Below are 25,579 nucleotides of genomic sequence, written 5' to 3' on the forward strand. Positions count from 1 at the left end.
TATTTTTAGTGGGGGTTAATTGATGATAAACAATTTATGTGTTTTTGCCAAAAATTGAATGTGACAGCTGTGATAGTTCGTAATGTTCGTACCCCTTCCTGTCTCTACATCATCTAGTCCTTAGCAAAAGGTACTCTTCTGTATCTTCTAGAGTAGACTTCATGTTTACACCTGCTTTCAGACTCTCCACATTGATGTTAAGCCCAGACTTAACACTAGGAATTACCACTGGGATCTGCCATTTTGCTCATTAGGAACAAACTGCTTTCAGAGAAACAATCAATATTCACACAAGCTTCACACAAACACATCTTTAATAATTCATGAGCTTAAACTTTTAATTCGCAAGTTCAAATAAGCAAGTTTATTCTAATGAAGAATTCTAGTAATCTGTTTATGAGATTATAAACAACACACTTTAAAAATAACAATAATTGTTAATATACGCAATGAGATTATTCTTTTCTAGCTTATTATCAATGCACGATCTATATTACAACCAGAAAAACAAAGGGAGCAACTCAGTAGCACAGTCTGCTGAGTGCTGTTTTTTCAGAATAGAATTTCTGTGATTGTTTTCCCATTTCTGACAAGATTTTTTTCTGTATCTGACCAACAAAAATGACACTTCAAAACATGCACTTCTAATTTAGGGGAATTTATTACACGGTAGCTTTGACTGGATGCCTAGAAATAAATCTGAAATGCCACATTTACATTTCCATTAAGATAGCAATTATTTTTCATACAAAAAGGTTTGAGAACTGATTCATCTATCCTTAGGACTTCTTTCTACAGAAAATGCTCTGACTTGCAGTTATAAACTTCTACTGCAAAAGTATGTTCATTGCATAACACATCAGAATAATTTTTTATGATAGGTATAGACACCACAGAGTATAGACACTACAGAGCATTAATACAACAGGTGTTGGACATTAGAATGTGGTATTTAGGCTGAACAGCCACAGCTGTAAGTATCACAGAATCACAGAATGTTAGGGATTGGAAGGGACCTCGAAAGATCATCTAGTCCAATCCCCCTGCCGGAGCAGGACCACCTAGACCATATCACACAGGAACGCGTCCAGGCGGGTTTTGAATGTCTCCAGAGAAGGAGACTCCACAACCTCTCTGGGCAGCCTGTTCCAGTGTTCGGTCACTCTCACCGTAAAGAAGTTTTTCCTCATATTTATGTGGAACCTCCTGTGTTCCAGCTTGCACCCATTGCCCCTTGTCCTGTCAATGGATGCCACTGAGAAGAGCCTGGCTCCATCCTCATGACACTTGCCCTTTACATATTTATAAACATTAATGAGGTCACCCCTCAGTCTCCTCTTCTCTAAGCTAAAGAGACCCAGCTGCCTCAGCCTCTCCTCATAAGGGAGATGTTCCACCCCCTTAATCATCTTCATGGCTTTGCGCTGGACTCTCTCTAGCAGTTCCCTGTCCTTCCTGAACTGAGGGGCCCAGAACTGGACACGATATTCCAGATGCGGCCTCACCAGGGCAGAGTAGAGGGGGAGGAGAACCTCTCTTGACCTGCTAACCACACCCCTTCTAATACACCCCAGGATGCCATTGGCCTTCTTGCCCACAAGGGCACACTGCTGGCTCATGGTCATCCTGTTGTCCACTAGGACCCCCAGGTCCCTTTCCCCTACGCTGCTCTCCAACAGCTCTGCCCCCAACTTGTACTGGTACATGGGGTTGTTCTTGCCCAGATGCAGGACTCTACGCTTGCCCTTGTTATATTTCATTAAATTTCTCCCCGCCCAACTCTCCAGCCTGTCCAGGTCTCTCTGAATGGCTGCGCAGCCTTCCGGTGTGTCAGCCACTCCTCCCAGTTTTGTGTCATCAGCGAACTTGCTGGCAGTGCACTCTATTCCCTCATCCAAGTCATTAATGAATATATTGAATAGAACTGGTCCCAGAACCGACCCTTGAGGGACTCCGCTAGACACAGGCCTCCAACTGGACTCTGTCCCATTGACCACCACTCTCTGGCTTCTTTCCTTCAGCCAGTTTACAATCCACCTCACTACCCGATCATCCAGACCACACTTCCCCAGTTTAGCTGCGAGGATGCAGTGGGAGACAGTGTCAGACGCTTTACTGAAATCGAGATAGACCACATCCACAGCTTTACCATCATCTATCCACCGGGTTACGTCCTCATAAAAGGCTATCAAGTTGGTTAAGCATGACTTCCCGTTGGTGAAACCATGCTGAGTGCCCCTAATGATCCCCCTATCCTTGATGTGCCTAGAGACAGCACCAAGAACAAGTTGTTCCATCACCTTTCCGGGGATGGAGGTGAGGCTGACCGGTCTATAGTTCCCCGGGTCCTCCTTCTTGCCCTTTTTGAAGACTGGAGTGACATTCGCTTTCCTCCAGTCTTTAGGCACCTCTCCCGTTGCCCACGACTTAGCAAAGATGATGGAGAGTGGCCTAGCAATGACTTCCACCAGCTCCCTCAGCACCCGCGGATGCATCCCATCAGGGCCCATGGATTTATGGACGTCCAGATTGCTTAATTGGTCCCTGACCCAGCCCTCATCTACCAAGACAGATTCCTCCTCTATCCTGACTTCTTCTGGGGCCTCAGGGGTCCGGGGCTTCTCAGGACAGCCTCCAGCAGTATAGACAGAGGCAAAGAAGGCATTCAGTAACTCCGCCTTCTTTTTATCCTCTGTCTCCAGGGCCCCCACCTCATTCACCAGTGAGCCTACATTGCCTCTAGTGTTGGTTTTACCTGCAATGTATTTGAAGAAGCCCTTTCTGTTGTCCTTGACCTCTCTTGCAAGGTTTAATTCCAAGGAGGCCTTAGCTTTCCTAGTTGCCTCCCTACATCCTCTGACAACAGACTTATATTCCTCCCAAATGGCCAGCCCTTCCTTCCATGATCTGTACACCCTCTTCTTCCACTTGAGTTTGCCCAGCAGTTCCCTGTTTAACCATGCAAGTCTCCTGGTACCCTTCCTTGACTTCCTACCTGTTGGGATGCTCTGATCTTGAGCTCGGAAGAAGCAGTCCTTGAATGCTAACCAACTATCTTGGGCCCCCTTACCTTCTAGTACCCTGTCCCATGGGATTTCCCCTAGCAATTGCTTGAAAAGGCCAAAGTTGGCCCTACTGAAGTCCAGGGTTGTGATTTTGCTAGCTGTTCTGTTCCTGCCACATGAGATCCTGAACTCTACCATCTCATGGTCACTACAACCAAGGCTGCCCTCAACCTTCACCGCTTCAACCAGACCCTCCTTGTTAGCGAGAACAAGATCCAGCAACGCTCCTCTCCTAGTTGGCTCATCCACCATTTGCATCAGAAAGTTATCATCAATGCACTGGAGGAACCTCCTGGACTGAGGATGGCTGGCTGAGTAGGCCTGCCAGCAAATATCAGGGTAGTTGAAATCCCCCATGACAACCAGGCCCTGTAATTGAGAGACTGCTCTCAGCTGCCTGTAGAAGGCCTCATCACCGTCCTCATCCTGATCCGGTGGCCTGTAATAGACACCCACAACAGTATCACCCCTGCCAGCCTGCCCCTTAATTCGCACCCACAAACTCTCAACTCGCTTCTGATCCGCCCCTGGACAGAACTCAATACATTCTAGCTGCTCACTCACATAAAGAGCAACTCCACCACCTCTCCTTAGTGGCCTGTCTTTCCTGAACAGGACATAGCCATCCATGACCACATTCCGGTCATGCGAGGTGTCCCACCAAGTCTCTGTAATTGCCACTAGATCATAACACGGATTTCTAATTCCTCTTGTTTATTCCCCATGCTGCGTGCATTGGTGTACAGGCATTTCAGGGAGGGCTGAGCACACTGATTTCACCCCAGGGGGATGGGAGGCCTCCTGGTCTACCTCAACACTAGAACGTTGCCCCAGTGGTGCAAGCCCAGCTACTACCCCATCCCCCTTTGACTCTAGTTTAAAGCTCTCCGAATGAGCCCTGCTAATTCCTGTCCCAGAACCCTTTTGTCCCTACGACATAAACCTTTCCCATGTATTACCGTCACGCCTGGTGTCTTATAAAACTAGCCATTATCAAAGAACCCAAAGCCCTGCCTGTAGCACCAGTCTCGTAGCCAGGCATTAATAGAGAGAATCCTACTATTCCATCCCACGTCATCGCCCGAAAATGGAAGGAGGGAGGAGAAAACAACTTGTGCCCCAGACTCTTTCACCAACCGTCCTAGGGCCTTGTAGTCTTTCTTCATCCCCCTCAGACTACGGGATGCAGCTTCTTCCCCACCTGTCTGGAAGATCAGCAGGGGGTAGTAGTCTGTGGCCTTCACCAGGTTGGGGAGTTTCCTGGTGATATCCCTGATTCGGGCTCCAGGCAGACTGCAGACCTCCCTGTGATGGGAGTAGAAGTGTAGAAGTAGTAGAAGTGTAGAAGTTATTTTGCCCGAGAAGAAAACAAGCAATTACAATATCTTAATTATGCAACTCCAGTTGATATGAATAAGCTCTTCTAGTGTCTAATGTAGACAGAAGCATCATAGAATTTGGTTTTTGTCAGCTGAAGATATCATGGGTGCTGCTTCATTTTTGACACTACAGAAGACTAAAGATCGTTTGGTGCTTATGCAATACAAATGAGAAGTGTTGGCTTGAATTTAACAGTAAAGCTATTAGCTTTGTTTATGTCAGCTCCATCACTTGAATTAACAGTCTAAGAACTTCATTAAGGATGTGCTGGGACTGAGGAAAAAGTAAAAATCTGCAGTTACTGAGTCAGGCTTGGTCTAATGTTAAAAATAATCAGAAAACAGCTAAAAATACATATTTTTACCTAATAGTGAGGAACTCATTAGTGAGAAGGAAGAATGTGGAATAGTGTGTTTATATTGGTAAAAACGTTGTCTTTGAGACCATCTTCTGGGTTTTTTTGACAAAAAGTGTGGAAAATACTTTCTCCAGGTAATCATCTTAACTTCTTATACCTGTACGATCATTGTACTATATAATTCTTGTCAAGAAAAAAGTAAGACCTAACTCTGATTTAAAGTATTTGCAAAATCTCAGATGTTCACAAATACTCGGCGGGTTATGCTGAGCTGGCTTTCAATAAAGTTTGATATAATGGTTTCTTAGTAACAGTCAATTGATACCTCAGAAAAGCTACTTCATAAACCTGAGGTTGAAGTCATGAAGAACACATGGAAGACTTTGATCCATTGTATAGTGCACACTTGACACATGGGATTTTCAGGAGAGGTACAAAATGTGCAAACAAAGCTGAACAAAGGATGTGATTACAGTCAGAATGTAATCTCTGAACATTTTGTCTTTTATAGTAAACAATTAGTATGTGTTCCTTCTGGAGGGATAGACAGACTAATCTTACTCTGTTTTCCCATTGGAAAAACTGTCTTGATGTAATTATCAACAAGGAACTTGAAGCATACTGAGTTTTCCATTACTTTGTCAACACGACTAGTCCAAAATTTATGGGTTGGATCAAGCCCAGAACAACAAACAAAAGGTAAAATATGAGTGATGGATCATCGTGAAATCTTTTTCTTCTTTTGAGGTTTTCATTTGGAAATGAATTGTGGCTTCCTTCTCCTGCTTCAAATTTTGTTTAATAAAAAGCATATTTCATCAGAACTGTGGAAATAAAATGAGGCAGGATATTTGAATTCAGAATGCTGAGAATTTTCAAAAGACTTGGCATTTCTGTCTAAGTAGTTCAGCATCATCTTAAGATGTATTAGTTCTAGTATAATCCACTAGGTTTTAATAAAATTATGAGCTATTGGAAAAAAATAAGCTGGCTGCTGAAAATGTTTCTGTATTGAATTGATGAGGCATTCATAAAATTTTCAGAGTGGGGGATTTAGTTATTGTGCATGCCTGAGAGATTATTTTTTTTATCAGTTCTGCATTTGTTCCTCAGAATAGCTACACTTAGAGAACAGACAGTGTGTTTTCCTTTCAGAAAACTGTGGAACTTGTTGTTTTCATTCGACCTTGTTTTCCTCTGCAATCTCTCCATGTCATGCTATTATCCAGAGGATATTTTCGTCTCCTTTTTATGGTACCTTGCTGGGCAAAACAAAAGGAGCTATGCCTTGAGACTTAATCAGCTGGACTGAAGAGGATGGAACAGTAACAGACAAAACATCTACACAAGGACGTTTGCCTGACTTAAAATTTTAAGTGAGATTTGTGTCAAAAAGACCATCGATGCAGTTAATGAGAGAAACTATATATAAATCCTCACATGGAACAAACTGGTATCTTAACTAGCTACAGATTTTCTAATGAGACCAGAGATGATTTATTCATACCTAGCCCCCATGTGAATGAATTTGAATGTACTTTAAACTTTGACTGGACCTTAAATGAGATGAGTTTGGCATGCTTGCTTAATGCTAAATGTGTATAAGTTCTTTCAATTAGGTTTTTGAGGGTGCTGTAAACCTCAAAAGATTACTGATGTCTGTAGATAATTACAAAACACTTAATAGAATTGAGGAAAAAAAAGGTGTCTTGATACTATGGCCAAGATAGCTGAAAAGCCTTCAAAATATTATCTAACTTTCACTTTTTACTAAAACTGGGATTTTGCTTTTATTCAGAAAAGCTGTACTGCTAAGTTTGTTTTATTATAGATAAATTATACTCAGTACTTTGAAATAAAAATGTCACGATTAAGAAGCTTCAGGTGAGAACAATTACACAGTAACAAGGTGTACTTTGAAATAAAAATATCACGATTAAGAAGCTTCAGGTGAGAACAATTACACAGTAACAAGGTTCCCTTTGAAATGACTTTGGGCTTTCTGATACAGCTGTAAATGTTTGCTTTTGAGTGACAGTTCACATGTACATTCACACCATGAGTGCTCATATCCTATTATTTGAGAATGGATGATCTATTAATTCACAGTAAAAGAGTGTGCACTGTACCCCATTTTCTTTCCTCTTCAGCACAACAGCATATAAAGCAGAGAGCACAAAGCACTATGTGTGTTCTTTTCAAATGCGTAATAGAAATTGTGCTTAATTGCTAAGGTGTTGTATTGCTTGCTTGGTTTTGCTTGTACTGTTGTTCCTCAGTTTTGGTTTTCTTAAAGTCTTTGGCATTCCTTGTCTTCTGTTTCATCTTCTTTCACTGAGAGTTTCTTCACTGTTTTTTCTAAAGGTAGCCTTTTGGTCTGCTGTCTTTTGTGGACATACCGTCTTAGGCAATTTGTGTGCTGACTGCTTGGAAAGGGCATATACTGGACAAGTGGCTGGTTTATTGCTCCTTCAGGAAAAAACTCTGTTGCTGCTTGCAGGAACCCCTAGTAAAAACTACTATTCAGAGATAAGAGTTACTTACCAGTAATCAGAGTTCTTTAAGATACATAGATCATGCATGCATTCACTTCCTGCTCGTTCTTCTCTTTCTGAGATTTATTATTTTCTACCTTCAAAATTCAGTGGTTGAAAGCAGGATAAAATGTTCTGGTGAGATTCACTGATCTCTGTCAAGCAAAAGCATCAAGCTGACCTCTGTGGTAACTACAAGAAATAGTGGGGGGTCTTTTCACCTACAGTATGAATCTACACGTGAATTGGATATTTTAAAGAACTCCAGTTACTGATAAGTACTTCTTTTACCTTCCATGTAAAATGATAGCTTTATCTTAACACTCATACATCTTTCCTTTAGTGGGTCTATTACATACATTGTGGACAGATGGAACAGTCGGCTCTAAGGTAAAAGCATTTCTTTTTTCTGGTTGACAGACATTTGATGGCCACTCAGATTACATTAATGATCTGGTGTTTGCTCCCAAAGAAGGTCAACAAGTTGCAAGTGTAAGTGATGATCACACCTGCAGGTACGCATTTTGTTCAAAACATTATTGAAATAGTAGTGTCTTTATATGCTTGTTTAAATAAATAAGTATTTATTTATTTATTTATAGTGGGCCTTCATAGCCCACTAACAAGACAACAAGTGGACCAGTCTTGTTAACTAGGTTGTGGACTGGCTTTTTGTTGTGACTTGTGGGGTGGTTTTTTTCAAAGCAACATTTTGAACTAACTAGACACAATGTGAAGAAAACTGTTCTGCCTGGGAATTATGTACACTATGATTTCCCCTGCTGGGATAGGAATGAAAGGCATGAGAACAGGAGAGAGAAGACATGCATAGCTCAGCACTGAACTGTACAGACCCTCTCCATCCATTCTGTCATCAGATAAGTCAAGTTTAAAAGCAGTATATGTATGTGAACTTGTCCGCTTACCCAAATTTATTAGCCTTGCTAGGATGTGGGATTACATAGCCTAAGGACAGGACCATACTAATACAGTGGTACTGGCAGCTCATAATGCCGTGGCTATACCTCCTTCAAACCCATGTATTTAGTTATTTGTAACTGGAAGTAAAAGGGAAACACAGTTAAATACTTTGAAAAATGCTGATTAAGGTTTTGTAGTACAGGAGTTTTTCCTTGTCAAAAGGTCCCCCATGTCCCTCTTCTACTAGTGCATGTAAATCTATAAAGCTGCTGTTATTATCCCTCCAGTGCAGCTCTCGGTTGGAGAGATCAGGAGGGCAGCTATGCAGGCTTTGCAAGTCATTGCAGTAGCAGCAAGAGACTTGAGAAAGCATCATCTTAGACTTTTCTTTGTAATAGCTGTGTTAATGCAAAACTTGTATCAATTAAGGAACTGTTTTAGTTTTTTCTCTGATTATATGAATTATATATTTGCTCTTTGAAGTTACCACCATATCAGTTCCTATATAAATGACCAGGTAGTACTCAGGGGGAAAAAAGTAATTTTTCACTTAAGCCATCTTCTACCTGCTAAGAGAAAAGTGAATAGCTCTTAGAATGACTACTCTGTGTATGAGATTTTGTAAAGGGTAGATCATCAACTGGTATAAATCACAGTTTAGTAGCTCTAATTGAGCCACTCTGTCCTACATAAATTGAAAATCTAAAAGGCCTGTGTATATTCCCAACAAAATCATTAGGAATGAATAGTAAAAATGTATGACTTATTCATAGCTTGTTCTGATTTATTTCCTATCCTTGATTTCTTCATTAAATCTAAGCTAATATTCAGCTTATTCAGCAAAGAGCTGTTTCAATGTGTTGCCTTTTTTTGTTTATTTTATGAAATGCTCAGTGTTCCTGGGATGAAAGAGAACTGTTTTAAAACCAGTAGTCTAACTGATACTAAATTGAAAAGAAATAAAAATTATATAATTAACGTATACTATCAAGATTTCAACTTCGTAACTCTGAAAGACATTTTATGCAGTAAACCATAAAGTGTTTGGTTAAAAGCCATGGGAAATAAGTAGTATTTTTTTTGGCTACTTCAGTTCTTATTTTTTCCATTCATGCATGTGGAGCATGAAGACTTTTTTTATTGAATTTAAAGGTTACACTTTCAAAATTAATGGAAAACGCATTCCCTGGGACTTACCAAAATCATTCCTTACTTACCGTGTAATTTGTTTCAGCAGTAATGTAAGAAGAGGAATAATTCTTCTGTCTGTACTCCCTTTCTATCCTGAAATTGTTCTCAGGATACATCATCTGTTAATATCTTTGGAATAAAGTTCTAGAACAATTAGTACAAGAACATGAAGTTTTGAGTATTTGGGTATTGTTCTGTTAGAGTTCCACTTTTAAATCTTAATAATGTCTTAATACAATGTCTCTGTACAGAATATATACAAACATGTTTAGATCTTCCCTGGTTTTCACTCAGTACTAAGTTTAGCAGAGATCTCTAAGGAACCCAAATTTTCAGTTTTTATGCACTAAACAATCTTGCCACAAGCTGCTTGCAACACTGATATCTCAGAGCTGGGTTCAGTCATTTTGGTTGGAAGATGGACAGTGTAAGTCAGATACTGGCTGAAGAGGCTGTGGTGATATATTCAATGTTCTTACCTTTAAATTGCTGCTGTGTCATTCAGGAATTCTTGTTTCTTGCACATAGTCTTTGTTGGCCTTGTTGATCTCACAGCACAAGCCTTTTTACCAGCTGTGAAGTAGAACTGAATTCAAAATAGTCTTGCATAAAAATAATTGCAGTAGCCATCTATGTTATATAGTTGTGAATACAAGTGTTGTATGCATTCATAGACAAGTGAAAAGGTGTTGGTAAGTAAATATGCTGTATGCTTTAATAATCTCTTGTTTCTCTGCACTGAGAATCTCAAAACTAATATAACCTTAAAAAGCACTGCTTTTCTGAAAGACGACACCTTTGGAAGACTCTTAAAATTTACCATGTTGCAGTTACAACTGTATTTACATTAAAGATTCCTGTAACTAAAATTACATCTGCAAAGTTGATTGAAAAATTCAAATCCTGGGCCCTAAATATTGTACATTACTTCTTTCATTTTGTCCCAAGGATGGCTTTGTTACAAGATGGATGAAGCTGTTCACAAGCATATAGTTAATTTATATCTTTGGCAGGATATTGTAATTTTCAAATTTTGCTTATTTTATACTATAATATATAGTAAACTAATATTAAGGATCTTGCAGGATAGTTTCCTGTATTTCACTTTTTTTACACATTTTGTAATTGCTTTACTCTTTCTTAAAAAATAGGAAATAAAATTATTTTTAAATTTTGATTGAATGTTTTGAAGAAAATGGTAAAAGACTGGCAGAGGAAATAGCTAAAATACGTACTGTTATACTAAACAAAAATTTGAATGAGTTTTATATTCATATGTGTTAACATATTGAGTGCAATTGAAGTAAGAATAAATAGAAGTAAATATCTTGTGTATACATTAAAAAAATCAAATTTAGGGTATTTATACATTTCTGCTGAAAGCCAAACTTGTTCATGGCAGAAGAGTAAATTACCTCTTGGATTTAATCTAATTGTTTTCCTTCAAATCTAGTTGTTTTTTCTTCATGATCTACCTTTCATATATCTGTTTCAAAATTTTGTATAATATTTATGTGTGATTAAAGTAATTTGCTCATCCATTTCTTGGTATCATAAGGGCATGTTTAATGAATAAGAAAAAATCTTTTATGATAGCTTTAAGGAATATTTCACTTAATTCCTTAAAATTATAAAGCATTATACACTCCTTTGAACATTTGCATTATGTGTAGGAACACATGCATCCCACATTGCTAATGAGAACTGTGTGTACAACTCCCTGTGCACCACTCTTAAGAAAAAAAAAATTATTGCTGGCTTTTTCGTTATGATTTGGAAACAATATAGGAGGCTTCAGGAATTCAGATGTACAAATCATTTTGTTCTGATACTTAATGAAGCCTCTGCAAAAAGAACATAGGAAATGTTTGGAAAACAGCACAAGCTTAACAGACACTCCTCTGCTGTTGGTAGTTTTTGACACTGTCTGATTTCTGGAAGTATTTAATGCAAAATACAGTCCTGGTAAAACCCACTAGTCTCATATATATGCTAAAAATTAACCTCTGACTGTTAAAAGGTTAATGCAATCTGATTGATAACCACCTCATACCCCATCCTCATACTGAACTGAAAGATTACTGACGGTGTCAGGCCCTTAATAATGGCAGCATGGCAATTTCTTATGGTCATCAAGTGCTGGATTGGCTTGTATTTTAAAAAGCTGAAAAGGACTCATCCATCCCTCTCTCCCCACTCCTCTGTCTTTTTCTTTTTTTCTTAATTATTCCTTAAACTACATCATCCTCCTCCCTTTTTGTGTGTGTAATAGGCAACAATGTAGAGTTGACTTGTCTTCTACTTTATCTGTGAGTGTACTTGCCCTTTGATTCCTTTCTGAGTTCTGTTCAGTTACTTATGCCGTGGCTCATGTTGTTTCATAGAGAAGGACTTTGTGAATTTATTTATCAGTCACTGTCAAGTTCAGCCTTCTCTGTTGCACATACCACAAATGCCAATCCATCAGGAGGTTTGTTTTGCTCCCTGGACAAGGGGGACAAAGGCTTGATATCACTGGGAACTAAATTAACTAGACGCTCAAAATTTATTGTAGTGTTTCATCTGTTTTTAGGGTTTTGTTAATCTGTAGTGTATTTGTTTACATGGTATTCTTATGTCTTAGTTTTTGTGTAGATCTTTCTCTAGACAATATGAAGAAAAGCCAGTGGTAACTCTTGTTTGGATTTTTTTGTCTTGTGTTCTTTAATGTGTTGCCAGCACTTGTTGCACTTCAGTCTTATCTTGTTAATTCAATAAATATTTCTGTCTTCGGCTGTATTGAAAAGTTGCCATCCAAAATTATATCTTATTTTTATCTTCCCATTCCTAGTGCACTCCATTATGGATTTTTGCCAAAATTCTTAAAAAAGATATCTTATTTCATGTTGTTACATTTTCATCTGTTTGTTGTGATAGAATTCCCCAGTGTCTCTTCATATAAGAAATGTCATACCAAAATATTTATCCTTTCTGAGGTATGCTGATTACAATTACCAAGCTAGTTTTGCATTATACTTGATGAAAATAAAGGAGAGTCTTGAATTATTCTTAAGAGTCTAGTCTTTGACTTTGCACACTCTTTGTATGCATCCCTGTATGTCCCCCAAATATAGTCTTACCCAATTTCTGTTACACTTTACAGCCATGGTGCAAGTATTAAACCAACCTCAGTGGTACTTCACAATCACTATGCGAGTATTAACTGGTCTCCTGTTACAGTATCCAGTCAGCTTTAAAGAAAAAAAAATGAAAAATCACTTTCCGAATCAAATGTTTGGAAGGTTATTTCAGTCTGGTCTTAAGTGTGAATGAATAAGCCTTTAGTTAAAAAGTCTTCAAAATATGCAGATGAAAGGTAGCTATTTCCTGTGTGACGCATTATGACTTATGTTAAGGGTCACACAGTCCTAGAACGTAGTCTAGCCTATAAATTATTCTAAATAGAAAACATTTCATTAGATTTGTTCAGCAGTTACCGTGTATTTTAGAAACTCATTGGCAGAATTGTAGTTGAGTTTCTCAGTAACAGTCATCCCACAGAAGCATTTAGTTTCATGTATACATTGGAAACAATAAGCTAACTCTAACAGCTAATTTTTCTTTGGTTGAAAGGATACAACTGAAGCTTCACATTTTTGCAAAAACACTGCTTAGTCTCTGGCTTGGCTTTAGATAAATTTAAGGGTATTTCAGTAGTAGTAGTAGTGTGTATTTCTTGGACTTATTTCTGAGTGTGCCTGTTCTGAAATGTGTATTATCAAAGAACAGCCAGCTGAGATGCTTGACATAGTGCATGTGCAGCTCCCCTGCGTCTCCTACTGTCACGGTTTAAAGCTGGGCCAGCTATTAACCAGGTGGCAGATGCTCTCTGTTAACCCTCTCCCCCCCCCGCCAAGGGAAAGGGAAAGGGAAAAGGGAGAGAGACTTATGGGTTGGAAAGTTAAAACAGTTTTAATAAACTATAATAATGAAAAAGAATATAATAACAATAATAATAGAAATAACCAAATATATACAAATATGTACAAAACCAAGATCAAGAGCTTGGAAATCCTCCTCAGGCAGAATTGCTCCCCCCAGTACAGGCAGAGGGGAAAAGGCAGTAGCTCCCCCCAGCACGGGCAGAGGGCAAAATGCAAAAGCTCCACCCAGCACGGGCAGAGGGCAAAATGCAAAAGCTCCACTGCCATCACACCTGCAGGCTTTTAACTGGAGATTTGGCAAAGCTGGTACCAATCAGTGGGAGACAGGAGGGCCCCTCCCTCCTGGGCCCCACCTCCAGGAGGCAGTGGGTTAGTGATAAACAGGAAAGTGAGAATGACATGTATGGGATGGAATACCTTGCTGGTCAATCCTGGGTCACCTGCCCCGTCCACTACTCCCTGCAGGTACAACCCCCTTCGGCTCTTTACTCGTAAGCAGTGACCTTGGGTTCTCTAAGACTATTTGGCCTGGTTTGAGCCAAACCAGGACATTCCACCCCTTATTCCATACCATTCATGTCATACTCAGATCACCACTACCTTTTCATTTTCAAATATATATATACATATCACTAGTCTATGATTCATCTTTATGCAAAAAGTCCATCAAGTTCATTTGGTTCAGGATTGTGGGTTTGCATCTGGTTAGCAGTCTCTCAGCAGTCTTTCTGGCTAGCAGTCTCTCTTTTGTCATGGTTCGTGCCCACGGGTTGCAGGTTAAAGATGTCAGACTCGAGGAGGTTACTGGACGCCACTTGATGAAGCTAGCTCCGGTCGCATCACCACTGTCTTAACCTAAAAGACACTTATGCAGCAACAACATACAGTTCAAAATTAAGTAGTCTCACCCAGAATCAGATCACCTTCAGGGACACATCGGACTTCACCATCTTGCAACATCACCCACCAAGTACATCCAGGTCCCTGAGCAAAAGCAATCCCACGAATGGGTTTACCTTTGCCCGTTACAGGAAGAATCCAGACAGTTTTTCCCAATAGATTCCTTTCATGCACCACCGGGACTTTATCTCCTTCTACTGTATGTAGAAGGTCTGACTGAGCAGGGCCAGCTCGATTGATAGATCCCCTGGTGTTAACTAACCAGGTAGCTTGTGCCAGATGTTTATCCCAGTTTTTAAAGGTTCCACCCCCCATTGCTTTCAGGGTAGTTTTTAACAGCCCATTATACCGTTCAATTTTCCCAGAGGCTGGTGCATGATAGGGGATGTGATATACCCATTCAATGCCATGCTCTTTGGCCCAGTTGTCTGTGAGACTGTTTTTGAAATGAGTCCCATTGTCCGACTCAATTCTCTCTGGCGTGCCATGTCGCCACAAGATTTGCTTTTCGAGGCCCAGAATAGTGTTCCGGGCAGTGGCATGGGGCACAGAGTATGTTTCCAACCATCCGGTGGTCGCCTCCACCATGGTAAGCACATAGCGTTTACCCTGGCGGGTTTGAGGGAGTGTGATATAGTCAATTTGCCAGGCCTCCCCATATTTATATTTCAACCACCGTCCCCCATACCACAAAGGTTTTAACCGTTTGGCTTGCTTAATTGCGGCGCATGTTTCACAATCATGGATAACCTGTGCAATAGAGTCCATGGTTAAGTCCACCCCTCGGTCACGAGCCCATCTGTATGTTGCATCTCTCCCTTGATGACCTGAAGTGTCATGAGCCCACCGAGCTAAAAATAGTTCACCTTTGTGTTCCCAGTCCAAATCTATTTGGAACACTTTAGCAGCTTGATCCGCTTGTTGGTTGTTTCGATGTTCCTCAGTTGCCCGACTTTTAGGTACGTGAGCATCTACATGACGTGCCTTCACGACTAGTTTCTCTAGCCGAGCAGCAATATCTTGCCACAATTTAGCAGCCCAAATAGGTTTCCCTTTGCGCTGCCAGTTGCTTTGCTTCCACTGCTTTAACCACCCCCACAAGGCATTTGCCACCATCCATGAGTCAGTATAAAGATACAGCCTTGGCCACTTTTCTCGTTTAGCAATGTCTAAAGCCAGCTGGATGGCTTTTACTTCTGCAAATTGACTTGATTCACCTTGTCCTTCTGTGGCTTCTGTGACTCGTCGTATAGGACTCCATACAGCAGCTTTCCACTTCCGATGCTTTCCTACAAGACGGCAGGATCCATCGGTGAACAGCGCATACTGCTTCTCATCCTCTGGTAGTTCATTATATGGTGGGGCTTCTTCAGCACGTGTCACCTCCTTTTCTGGTGGCATTCCGAAGTCTTTGCCTTCTGGCCAGTCCATGATTACTTCTAAGATTCCTGGGCGATTAGGGTTTCCTATTCGAGCCCTCTGCGTAATTAATGCAATCCATTTACTCCACGTCGCATCAGTTGCATGATGGGTAGTGGGAACCTTACCCTTGAACATCCAGCCTAGTACTGGTAGTCGAGGTGCTAGGAGAAGTTGTGCTTCAGTACCAATTACCTCTGAAGCAGCTCTAACTCCTTCATATGCTGCCAGTATCTCTTTTTCAGTTGGAGTGTAATTGGCCTCGGAGCCCTTGTATCCTCGACTCCAAAATCCTAGGGGTCGACCTCGAGTCTCCCCTGGCACTTTCTGCCAGAGGCTCCAGGTAGGACCATTGTCCCCAGCTGCGGTGTAGAGCACATTTTTAACATCTTGTCCCGTACGGACTGGTCCAAGGGCTACTGCATGCACAATCTCTTGTTTAATCTGTTCAAAAGCCTGTCGTTGTTCAGGGCCCCACTGAAAATCATTCTTCTTTCTGGTCACTTGATAAAGAGGGCGTACAATCTGGCTGTAATCTGGAATATGCATTCTCCAGAAACCCACAACACCTAAGAAGGCTTGTGTTTCCTTTTTGTTAGTTGGTGCGGACATTGCTGTTATTTTGTTGATCACCTCTATCGGGATCTGGCGACGCCCATCTTGCCATTTAATCCCTAAAAACTGGATCTCCCGGGCAGGTCCCTTGACCTTGCCCCTTTTTATGGCAAAACCAGCTTTCAGAAGAATTTGGATTATTTTCTCCCCTTTGTCAAAAACTTCTGCTGCTGTATCACCCCACACAATGATGTCATCAATGTATTGCAAATGTTCTGGAGCTCCACCCTTTTCTAGTGCAGTCTGGATCAGTCCATGGCAAATAGTAGGACTGTGTTTCCACCCCTGGGGCAGTCGATTCCAGGTGTACTGGATACCTCTCCAGGTAAAAGCAAACTGTGGCCTGCACTTTGGTGCCAAAGGAATAGAGAAAAAGGCATTAGCAATGTCTATGGTGGCATACCACTTGGCTGCCTTTGACTCCAGTTCGTATTGAAGTTCTAGCATGTCTGGCACAGCAGCACTCAGCGGTGGCGTAACTTCATTTAGGCCACGATAGTCCACAGTTAATCTCCATTCTCCATCAGACTTTCGCACTGGCCATATAGGACTATTAAAGGGTGAGCGAGTCTTGGTAATCACTCCTTGATTTTCTAATTGTCTAATCAGTTTATGAATGGGGATCAGGGAGTCTCGATTGGTGCGATATTGTCGTCGGTGCACCGTGGTAGTAGCAATTGGCACCTGTTGTTCTTCAACCTTCAGCAACCCCACAACAGAAGGATCTTCTGAGAGGCCAGGCAAGGTAGACAGCTGTTTAATGTCCTCAGTCTCTACAGCTGCTATACCAAAGGCCCATCTGTACCCTTTTGGGTCCTTAAAATACCCTCTCTTGAGGTAGTCTATGCCAAGGATGCACGGAGCATGTGGGCCAGTCACAATGGGGTGCTTTTTCCATTCATTTTTAGTTAGGCTCACTTCGGCCTCCAATACAGATAACACTTGAGATCCTCCTGTTACTCCTGAAATGCTGATAGATTCTGCCCCTTTATGATCCGATGGCATTAGGGTGCACTGTGCACCAGTGTCTACCAGGGCTCGATACCTTTGTGGTTTTAATGTGCCAGGCCATCGAATCCACACAGTCCAATAAATCCGGTTGTCCCTCTCCTCCACCTGGCTGGAGGCAGGGCCCCCCTAATTAAGAAATGGATTCATGCTGCTCACAGGGACTGGACCTTCATTTCTCCTATTCACACTTGGGAAAAAGGGATTTGAGGCCCATCTCCCCTGACTGGGGTCCTGCTCACTGGTAACTGGAGCAGCCATCCTCCTAGAAAAATTCTCTCTGGTATTTCTTTTAGCTTGCAACTCACGTACTCGTGCCTGTAGGGTACTGGTAGGTTGTCCATGCCATCTGCTCATGTCCTCCCCATAACCACGCAGGGCAAACCACAGGATACCTCGTGATGTGTTCCTTTTCCTTTGAGCTGGTCCTGTAGGAGAACGTTTTCTCTTAACAGCTGCAACGCGCGCCTGTGTAGGTAGAGAGTCAAGTTTATTCTCGATCATGGACAGTTTGTCTGACAGTTGTTTAAATGAGTCCTTGTTCTCCTTAGTCAGTTTTTCCACAGCCGAGATGCGTGCCTGCAGTGGGGAAGAAATACTATCTTCATACTGTCGCATACAGTTAGCCATTTCGCCCACACTAGATCGTGCCATAGCATCTTCTCCCCATACTAATATTGACAATGTATGGGTATATGTCGGTGGAGCATTCTTCACAACCTTCCGGAACATGGATCGGTTGCATTCCACTTCATCAGGATCTACAGGATCTACAATGTCCCGTGGGTGTCTATAAATGATCTCTTGCACAGCCAGTTCTCTAAGGTAGTTAATACCTTTTTCTATAGTGGTCCATTTGCTTAGGTGGCTCATAACATCATCTTTATAGGGATACCTGCTCTTTACAGCTGACAAGAGTCGCCTCCAGAGACTGACAGTGTTTGACTTTCTTGCGAGCGCTTTATCAATACCACCATCTCTGGACAGGGATCCCAACTGTCTGGCTTCTCTGCCATCCAATTGCATGCTGTCTGCCCCATTATCCCAGCATCGGAGCAACCAGGTAATAATAGGTTCACTGTCATAACGGCTGAAGTCTTTCCTTATATTTCTCAGGTCCTTCAGGGATAAGGAGTGGTAGGTTATCTCTACGTCCGAGTCCTCTTGTGATAGTTCTGCTTTAGAAGGGCCTTTCTTCTGTGATGGGTCTGCTTTAAAAGGACAATCAAGGGAACCCCCATCTGTGTCGGGCCCTAACTCTGCCTGAGAAGGGCCCTCACCTGGGTCATATGATGGCTCTGTCTTAGAAGGCTCTGAGTCATCATCCTTCTCTTCACGAGCTGATTTCTTTTGGTATTTCTTCCTGGTTACAGGAGCAATTGGTACAGATTCGATAGATGCTGGGGTCTGAGTAGATGCAGTGGCTGTCGTGGGAGTGCTGAGAGTCTGAGTAGCTGCAGTGGCCATCTTGGGGGGTGTAGCAGCTGTGGTACAGGCTGCCAAGGTTTCAGTGGGTTGAGTGGCTGTAGCAGCCGTACACACTGTAGGATCTGAGGTGGCTGCATAACACCTACAACTGTCCCTGCACCGATATTTAATCTTATCCCACATCAGAAACACATTCAGGACAACCAAAAATAAAAACATGCCACCTAGACAGCACCATCCTAATTTCGCAAAATCTAGTGGAATCAGCTTGGCAGAAAAGGAGAAGGTACTATTTCCCAAAGTAAAACTGGAAGTGTAATCATTAACAGAATCAGCTAAAGGGCGCCTGGAGCGTGCAGATGAAGTTGCTGCTACTGATTCGCGATTAAAGCTGCCCATCATTGTGTCATAGAGATAAGAGATCGGAATATTAACTGCCCAGTTTATCACAGCATAAATCAGTATCAAACCCCATACCAAAACAATACATTTCGACCAGCGCCCACTGCTAAACTGCATGTAAACATTCATAAGAAGCAAGCAATAACACAGTGCCCACGGCAGGTAAGGCATCATTGCAATACTCAGTTGTGAAAGAAACTCCATAAAAAGATGAGATAACACAGCATTCAAAAATGACATCACCATCTTCACTATCTGTTTTAACTTTCCAACCCCTCGTAAATCTCAAAGGAAGAAATCTGATATTCTCTCAGCTGAGCTCTCTGGGTCTCCTCCCACCAGAGCCAGGATTCAACTTATCAGAGCAACCTGTTGGAGCTTCTCTCGAGCCCCACGTTGGGCACCAATAAATCTGTGACGGTTTAAAGCTGGGCCAGCTATTAACCAGGTGGCAGATGCTCTCTGTTAACCCTCTCCCCCCCCCGCCAAGGGAAAGGGAAAGGGAAAAGGGAGAGAGACTTATGGGTTGGAAAGTTAAAACAGTTTTAATAAACTATAATAATGAAAAAGAATATAATAACAATAATAATAGAAATAACCAAATATATACAAATATGTACAAAACCAAGATCAAGAGCTTGGAAATCCTCCTCAGGCAGAATTGCTCCCCCCAGTACAGGCAGAGGGGAAAAGGCAGTAGCTTCCCCCAGCACGGGCAGAGGGCAAAATGCAAAAGCTCCACCCAGCACGGGCAGAGGGCAAAATGCAAAAGCTCCACTGCCATCACACCTGCAGGCTTTTAACTGGAGATTTGGCAAAGCTGGTACCAATCAGTGGGAGACAGGAGGGCCCCTCCCTCCTGGGCCCCACCTCCAGGAGGCAGTGGGTTAGTGATAAACAGGAAAGTGAGAATGACATGTATGGGATGGAATACCTTGCTGGTCAATCCTGGGTCACCTGCCCCGTCCACTACTCCCTGCAGGTACAACCCCCTTCGGCTCTTTACTCGTAAGCAGTGACCTTGGGTTCTCTAAGACTATTTGGCCTGGTTTGAGCCAAACCAGGACACCTACTTCTACCAGCATTGCAGAGGATAATCAGAATTACATCCCACAGTTATCAGTGGAAAATAGATCAATGCATGTACATCCAAGTAGATATTACAAGAAGCTAGAGGTAACATGGATTTTACTGCCAAAATCCAAAAGATCCTAATTACTTTCTTTAATAGCAATGACATTTCCTTGGACCACAGAAAGAAAACAGTGAACATGGGTCAACTTCCTGAAAGAGTGTTTACACATTTACTATATGGAAAGGCTTTTATTTCATAGATCAAAAATAAGTGAAGGAAATGCTCTACAGGCACAAATTTAGGAACCTGTATGCTGAGTCAGGAGATAGTTTAAGATGGCTGGGCCTGGTGGACTAGTGCTAGGCAGCACAGATGAATTTCCCCTTTCTCCCCATGCATCCATTTTGGGGGCTTGTTTAGCACAGTGTGCTGAATAGGGAGTTCTGCAACCTCATTCTCCTACAGATTCTGCAGCAGTGAACTGTTAGTTGGGGGTGCATTACCTGATTTATAAAAACTTTAATTCTTTAACAGTAAAATAAAATAAATTACTAGAAATTATCTTTGATATTGCACTTTTCTCTTCTTCTGAACACCTAGAGAGGATTTCTACAGTTCTACTTCAGCCTTCTGCTCTTTCATGTCCAACCTAGTATCCTCTTAGGATCATTCGTAACCACCTCCATACAGAGCTGGCAGAAGACCTGAGACAGGCCAATGTTGGTTGTATTCTCCACAGTGTTAACTAATCTCTGCACTTCCATTTTCCTTTTCTGAGATCTTCCTCTCCTCACTACTTGTGCTCACTGAGGAAGAACTTCACTCTTCACCTTTGTTGTGTGATCTCTGTAACTGGAATCTCTCCCTTCTCCATAGTCCTCTAGGCTTTTCAGGGGTGCTAGGATTTTCCTCACACGTGGAATATGTCTGATGGAGATATAAAGAAACATCAGCAAGGGGTATTCAAATTAGATACTATTAAAAAAAAACCCAAATAAACACGTTGGGCATTTTTAAGAGTAGGTCAGACAGTAATCTGTGAGTAATGATTCAAGTATAGTTGATCATGCTTTGTGGTTGGGAATGGCATCAGATGTCAAGGTTTGTTCTAGCCCCCACCCCACTCACTAAAATTGCTGGAAATCTTATATTGAAAGAATTCCCTTTTTTACTTCCATCTTCTGGGGATTTGAGAAATGCCTGAAGGTTGCAATATGGTTTTGTTCTTTTACTATTGCACATGATGGGTTTTATTCAGTTAGGATTTGGTTTTGCTCTCTAGTTAGAATTATACAGAGTTCAGAAAGTTAGAATATAAAAATAAGGATCAACTCCATTGCCACAAGACAGGTTTTCAGATGTTCTAATGAATACTTTGCCAACTTTAATAAAAGTCCATTGTGTGATAAAATTACTGCACATATGTGGCATGTCATTATCCATATTCTTGCATACTACATACAATATAGTTCCAACGTAGTTTGAATATTTTCGTGCTTTGAGATGACTGGAGTTGTCATTTGTTTGTTTAATCATAGGATGTGAATGACAAGAGAAATGTACTAATATCTCAAGAATTTTCTTTAATGACATTTGCAACTATCTGTATTTTTTGTTAGTTTAAATTTTGTGAGCACTGGAGCATATAATTTCTCAGTCCTTAGTTACTTAAAAATAATTAATTTACTGAGCAGATTACATATTATTTTTGAGGCTTTCCATTATTCAAACTTTGGCCCTTATTTCAACTGTGGTTATTAAAACTTTTTTGCTTTAAATTTATTGTGGAAGCTTATTTAAATATCAAAAAAATACAATGAGCCAAATAACAAATCTATACAACAATGGTTGATGGGGGGAGGAGGAGAAGTAAGAGGGTGACAGATTGCAGGGTTACAAAAAATAAGGATGTTTGGAGAAAAGTAGATGCTAGTTTGCTTTGGTATAAAAACATGGTAATATTAGTTAAGTTTCAAGGGCTTTCAATGGGAGACGAAATGCTCAGTCTTTTTGGATTGGTTTACATGATAGGAATGTGGACAAAACTAGATTTTTTTTAGCATCTGTAGCTGATTTGGTTATGATTACTGAGTAATTGAGTAACTGAAATTCAGTTTGGCTAAATTTTTGGTCTTTGCACATTTTTTATTTGGTTTAGTCACAAAGAAATACTGAAAAGAGTTAATTGAACACATATGTAATTGTAAACTTCCATACCAGCATGGACTTGATGCATTCAGACAAGGATCTGTTTTGATATGGATTGCCTGGTTTGTTTTTTTTTTTCCCCCCAAAACTAAGTGATACCATCTTTGTTATCATTAAAGAAAGAGAAAATATAAGAGGGGCATTTATCCTTTTCCCCTCCCTGCTATACTTTGTGTTACTAACAGTCTTACCATTCTTACAAAGTAAGAGATACAAGTTTGGCATTTTATAAATAACAAAGTTAGGGATGTAGAAAGCATAAATTTCTGTCTCAACACCTAATAACCTCAGTCACTTCAGGGAAGGAAACATGATGGCATGCTGCTTTGGCCAAAATGATTCACCGTCTTCTGTTATATCATAATTTTCTCCCTGCACAGTAAATACACATGGAAAGTGTTGATTTGACTTGGACAAATCTACAAGGCAAAATTTTTGGCAGTAGAAGAAAGTATTGTATGTTTCTAAATTACCTAATCAAGTAGATATTTCATTTTTTAAACGGTTGTCAGGTTTTTGTTTTGACTTTTTTTAATAAGGACACTGATCCTTCAAGATTAGAGAGCCTGTGTTTTCTACAGGGAAAACAAATATTTGATCTGTTGTGGTTTGGCATAAGAAAACAACATTGTTCATTAAATATATTTACTTTATTCCCATATATTTTGTCTAGACTTATGATGTATTATTTAAGAGTTTTTTGAAGTCTTTTAAATATAAGGCTCTAAGCACCCCGGTTAGATATAAACTGAAAAAGTCTGGAGGAAGTCAGCAAAAATCCTCTAGAATAAACAATAATAGTACGTAGCCACTCCTCTAACCAAAAGGTTGGGCAGAACACTACTTAAAAAATTGGCTGTTTCTAAGGTTTTGCGTGTCAGGGAGGAAGGATATATGTGTATGTTTCGGTGTGAAAATGCATATGAATAGTATGCAGCCTTCTGGTTCAGACTGACGTTCACAACTGTGATGTCTTTGTCCTACAACTGTGCTACTGATTTTGTAGGAAAAGAGGCAGTTGAGCAGTGGCTGTGGGGTAAAAGTCTCAGTTTTGGTTTTGTTGCATTTTATAAACGAAGTAGCTTCATGGCTCATGAACACTCATATCGATTGCATCCAAAGAAAACTTACTCATCACGTAACCTAGTTTTGGTGTTTCAGCATATGCTTCCCTGTCAATCCATACTGACCAAATATTGTTGATTTTTTTTACCCGCTTGGTATGTATTGTAGGTGCTTCTAAAGGAAAAGATTAAAGTGGCATGTGATTTATTTGTTGAAAGCTTGCCAAGATGCGTTGTGGGCTAGTGTTACTTCTGCCGTAGATCCTTTTGTTTGCCTTAGCTTCAGTTTTAATTTCTTATCTTTCCATTACTCAGTCTTATCTTACCAGGAAAAAATGGCAATTCATATATCAGACAAGCAAAATACTTGAGTGCATGGTCATATCCTTTGCATGGTAATGTGGACGATTTAAGTTGCTTGGTACTTCACTTTAGGTTGCTTGCATCAGCTAGACCAACACTGACCTTCCTGCTTCGGATTGTCTCACTGCTATTTATGGTATAGTACGAAGGCTGTAGTGTTGACTTATTAATAAAGTGGGAAAGTATCATCTAGATTTCATGTCTAAAAACTAAACTTGTCAAATTATTTGCATACTGCCCTTTTAAACAGGCTCTGCCTAGTTCATCAATGTTAAAATATATTATCTTCAGCACTGACTGCTTTTACTGACTTCTTGAAGTGATAAAGCACGAACACTTTCATTTGGTCACTTCCTTTGTGAATGTATTGAGGTACTGAAAGTTAATGTATTTGCAGTCAAATGGCAATAAATAGTGTAATGCTTTGCTTTTTTTTTTTCCTTTAGGGTCTGGGATTTGGAAGGAAATGAGAAGGCCCATTTTGTTTTACGCTCTCCTGGAATGAGTGTTTGCTGGCATCCTGAGGAGGCTTTTAAGGTGGTGTTTTCCAGCTCTTCACCCTCACCACCTCTAAAATAACAGGAGGGTGGACTTATTTAAAAGATGAATCTTTGATGCTGTAGTAAGATTGAAGTTTGGGGAGCTAGTGTACATTGTAACTGGATATTGGTTGGATCTGCTAATGTGAAGGGACTGTAAATGAATTCTCATTCTTGTTGTTTTACCGTAAGTCCCTCACTCCTCCCATCAGAAATATTCCTTCTTGATTACATACATCAGTTGTTGTTGATAACTATTCTGATTGCATATTAACTTACAGTTACCAAAGAAAAGTTTGAGTTTTTCTCAGTTGTGGTAACACGGTTCACCAGTAACACAGACTCATAAAGCATGCCAAGTTTTGAAAAGGATCTGTTTGAAGTTAGCAAGGGATTTTCTTCATGTTGTTCTTGCTTGGAATATAAGAAATATGTGCTGAAAAATCAAAACAAATCAATAAACTGTGATTTTATACTTATCTGTTTATTGTACTGGGGAGCTGATTAATCAGCTGATATATACCAAAATATTCAGCTTCATTAACGGTCTAGTCCTTGCAATCTTGGATTTATTATTCCTGTTGTGCCAAACAGTAACTGCCTTAAGCAGCTACAAATAGTTGTTCAGATTACCACAAAAACACACACTTAAAACAGAGAAAAGTAATCAAATAAGGTATCAAAATATTTATATTGCAGTAGGGAAGAAGGATCTCTCTTCTCACCACGCTTTCCACCGATATCAGTATCCAGTCCTTACTAAGAAAACGAGGAAAACCGTTGATTCAGGTGGTATCACAATTGAATGTGTTTGCTACTCTTTGCTACTGGGCAAAATTACTAGATTAGCCCAAAAATATTGCAGTATTACACCGATCTTACATATTAGCTTGTCTTTTCTTTGACCCTTATCAAAGAGTAGGCACATGTTTGTTTGGGTTTTTTTTAAAGAAAAACCCCTTCAAAAAGCCAGTAAAACTTGACAGACTGATGGTTGCTGAAAAGCTTATTGCAGGTCAAAATGCTTACTGCACCGTGTCCTTTCGTTTGCAGAAGAGCATGTTTTGATGACAGCTCTCTTTTTCCAAAGAAACTTGGATGTTATTGGAGTATTGTTTTTAATGCTTTAAGTTTGTCCAGCCTGTCGGTACCGGGGATTGTTCCGACCCAGGTGCAGGACCTTGTA

At 40.6% G+C, this 25,579-nt stretch overlaps 1 protein-coding gene across 2 annotated transcripts in view; it reads left to right on the top strand.

Annotated features, from left to right (window-relative positions):
* Nucleotides 1–25,579, top strand: part of NUP37 (nucleoporin 37) — a 35,417-nt gene that overhangs the window by 7,168 nt on the left and 2,670 nt on the right. For both annotated transcript variants that reach the window (XM_068401567.1, XM_068401568.1), the window contains exons 5-6: nt 7,758–7,852; nt 24,301–24,391. In XM_068401567.1, the coding sequence (XP_068257668.1) occupies nt 7,758–7,852; nt 24,301–24,391 (186 nt within the window). The remainder of the gene's footprint in view (nt 1–7,757; nt 7,853–24,300; nt 24,392–25,579) is intronic.

The sequence above is a fragment of the Nyctibius grandis genome, chromosome 5 (assembly GCF_013368605.1).
Source record: "Nyctibius grandis isolate bNycGra1 chromosome 5, bNycGra1.pri, whole genome shotgun sequence".
NCBI classification, from domain to species: Eukaryota; Metazoa; Chordata; class Aves; order Nyctibiiformes; family Nyctibiidae; genus Nyctibius; species Nyctibius grandis.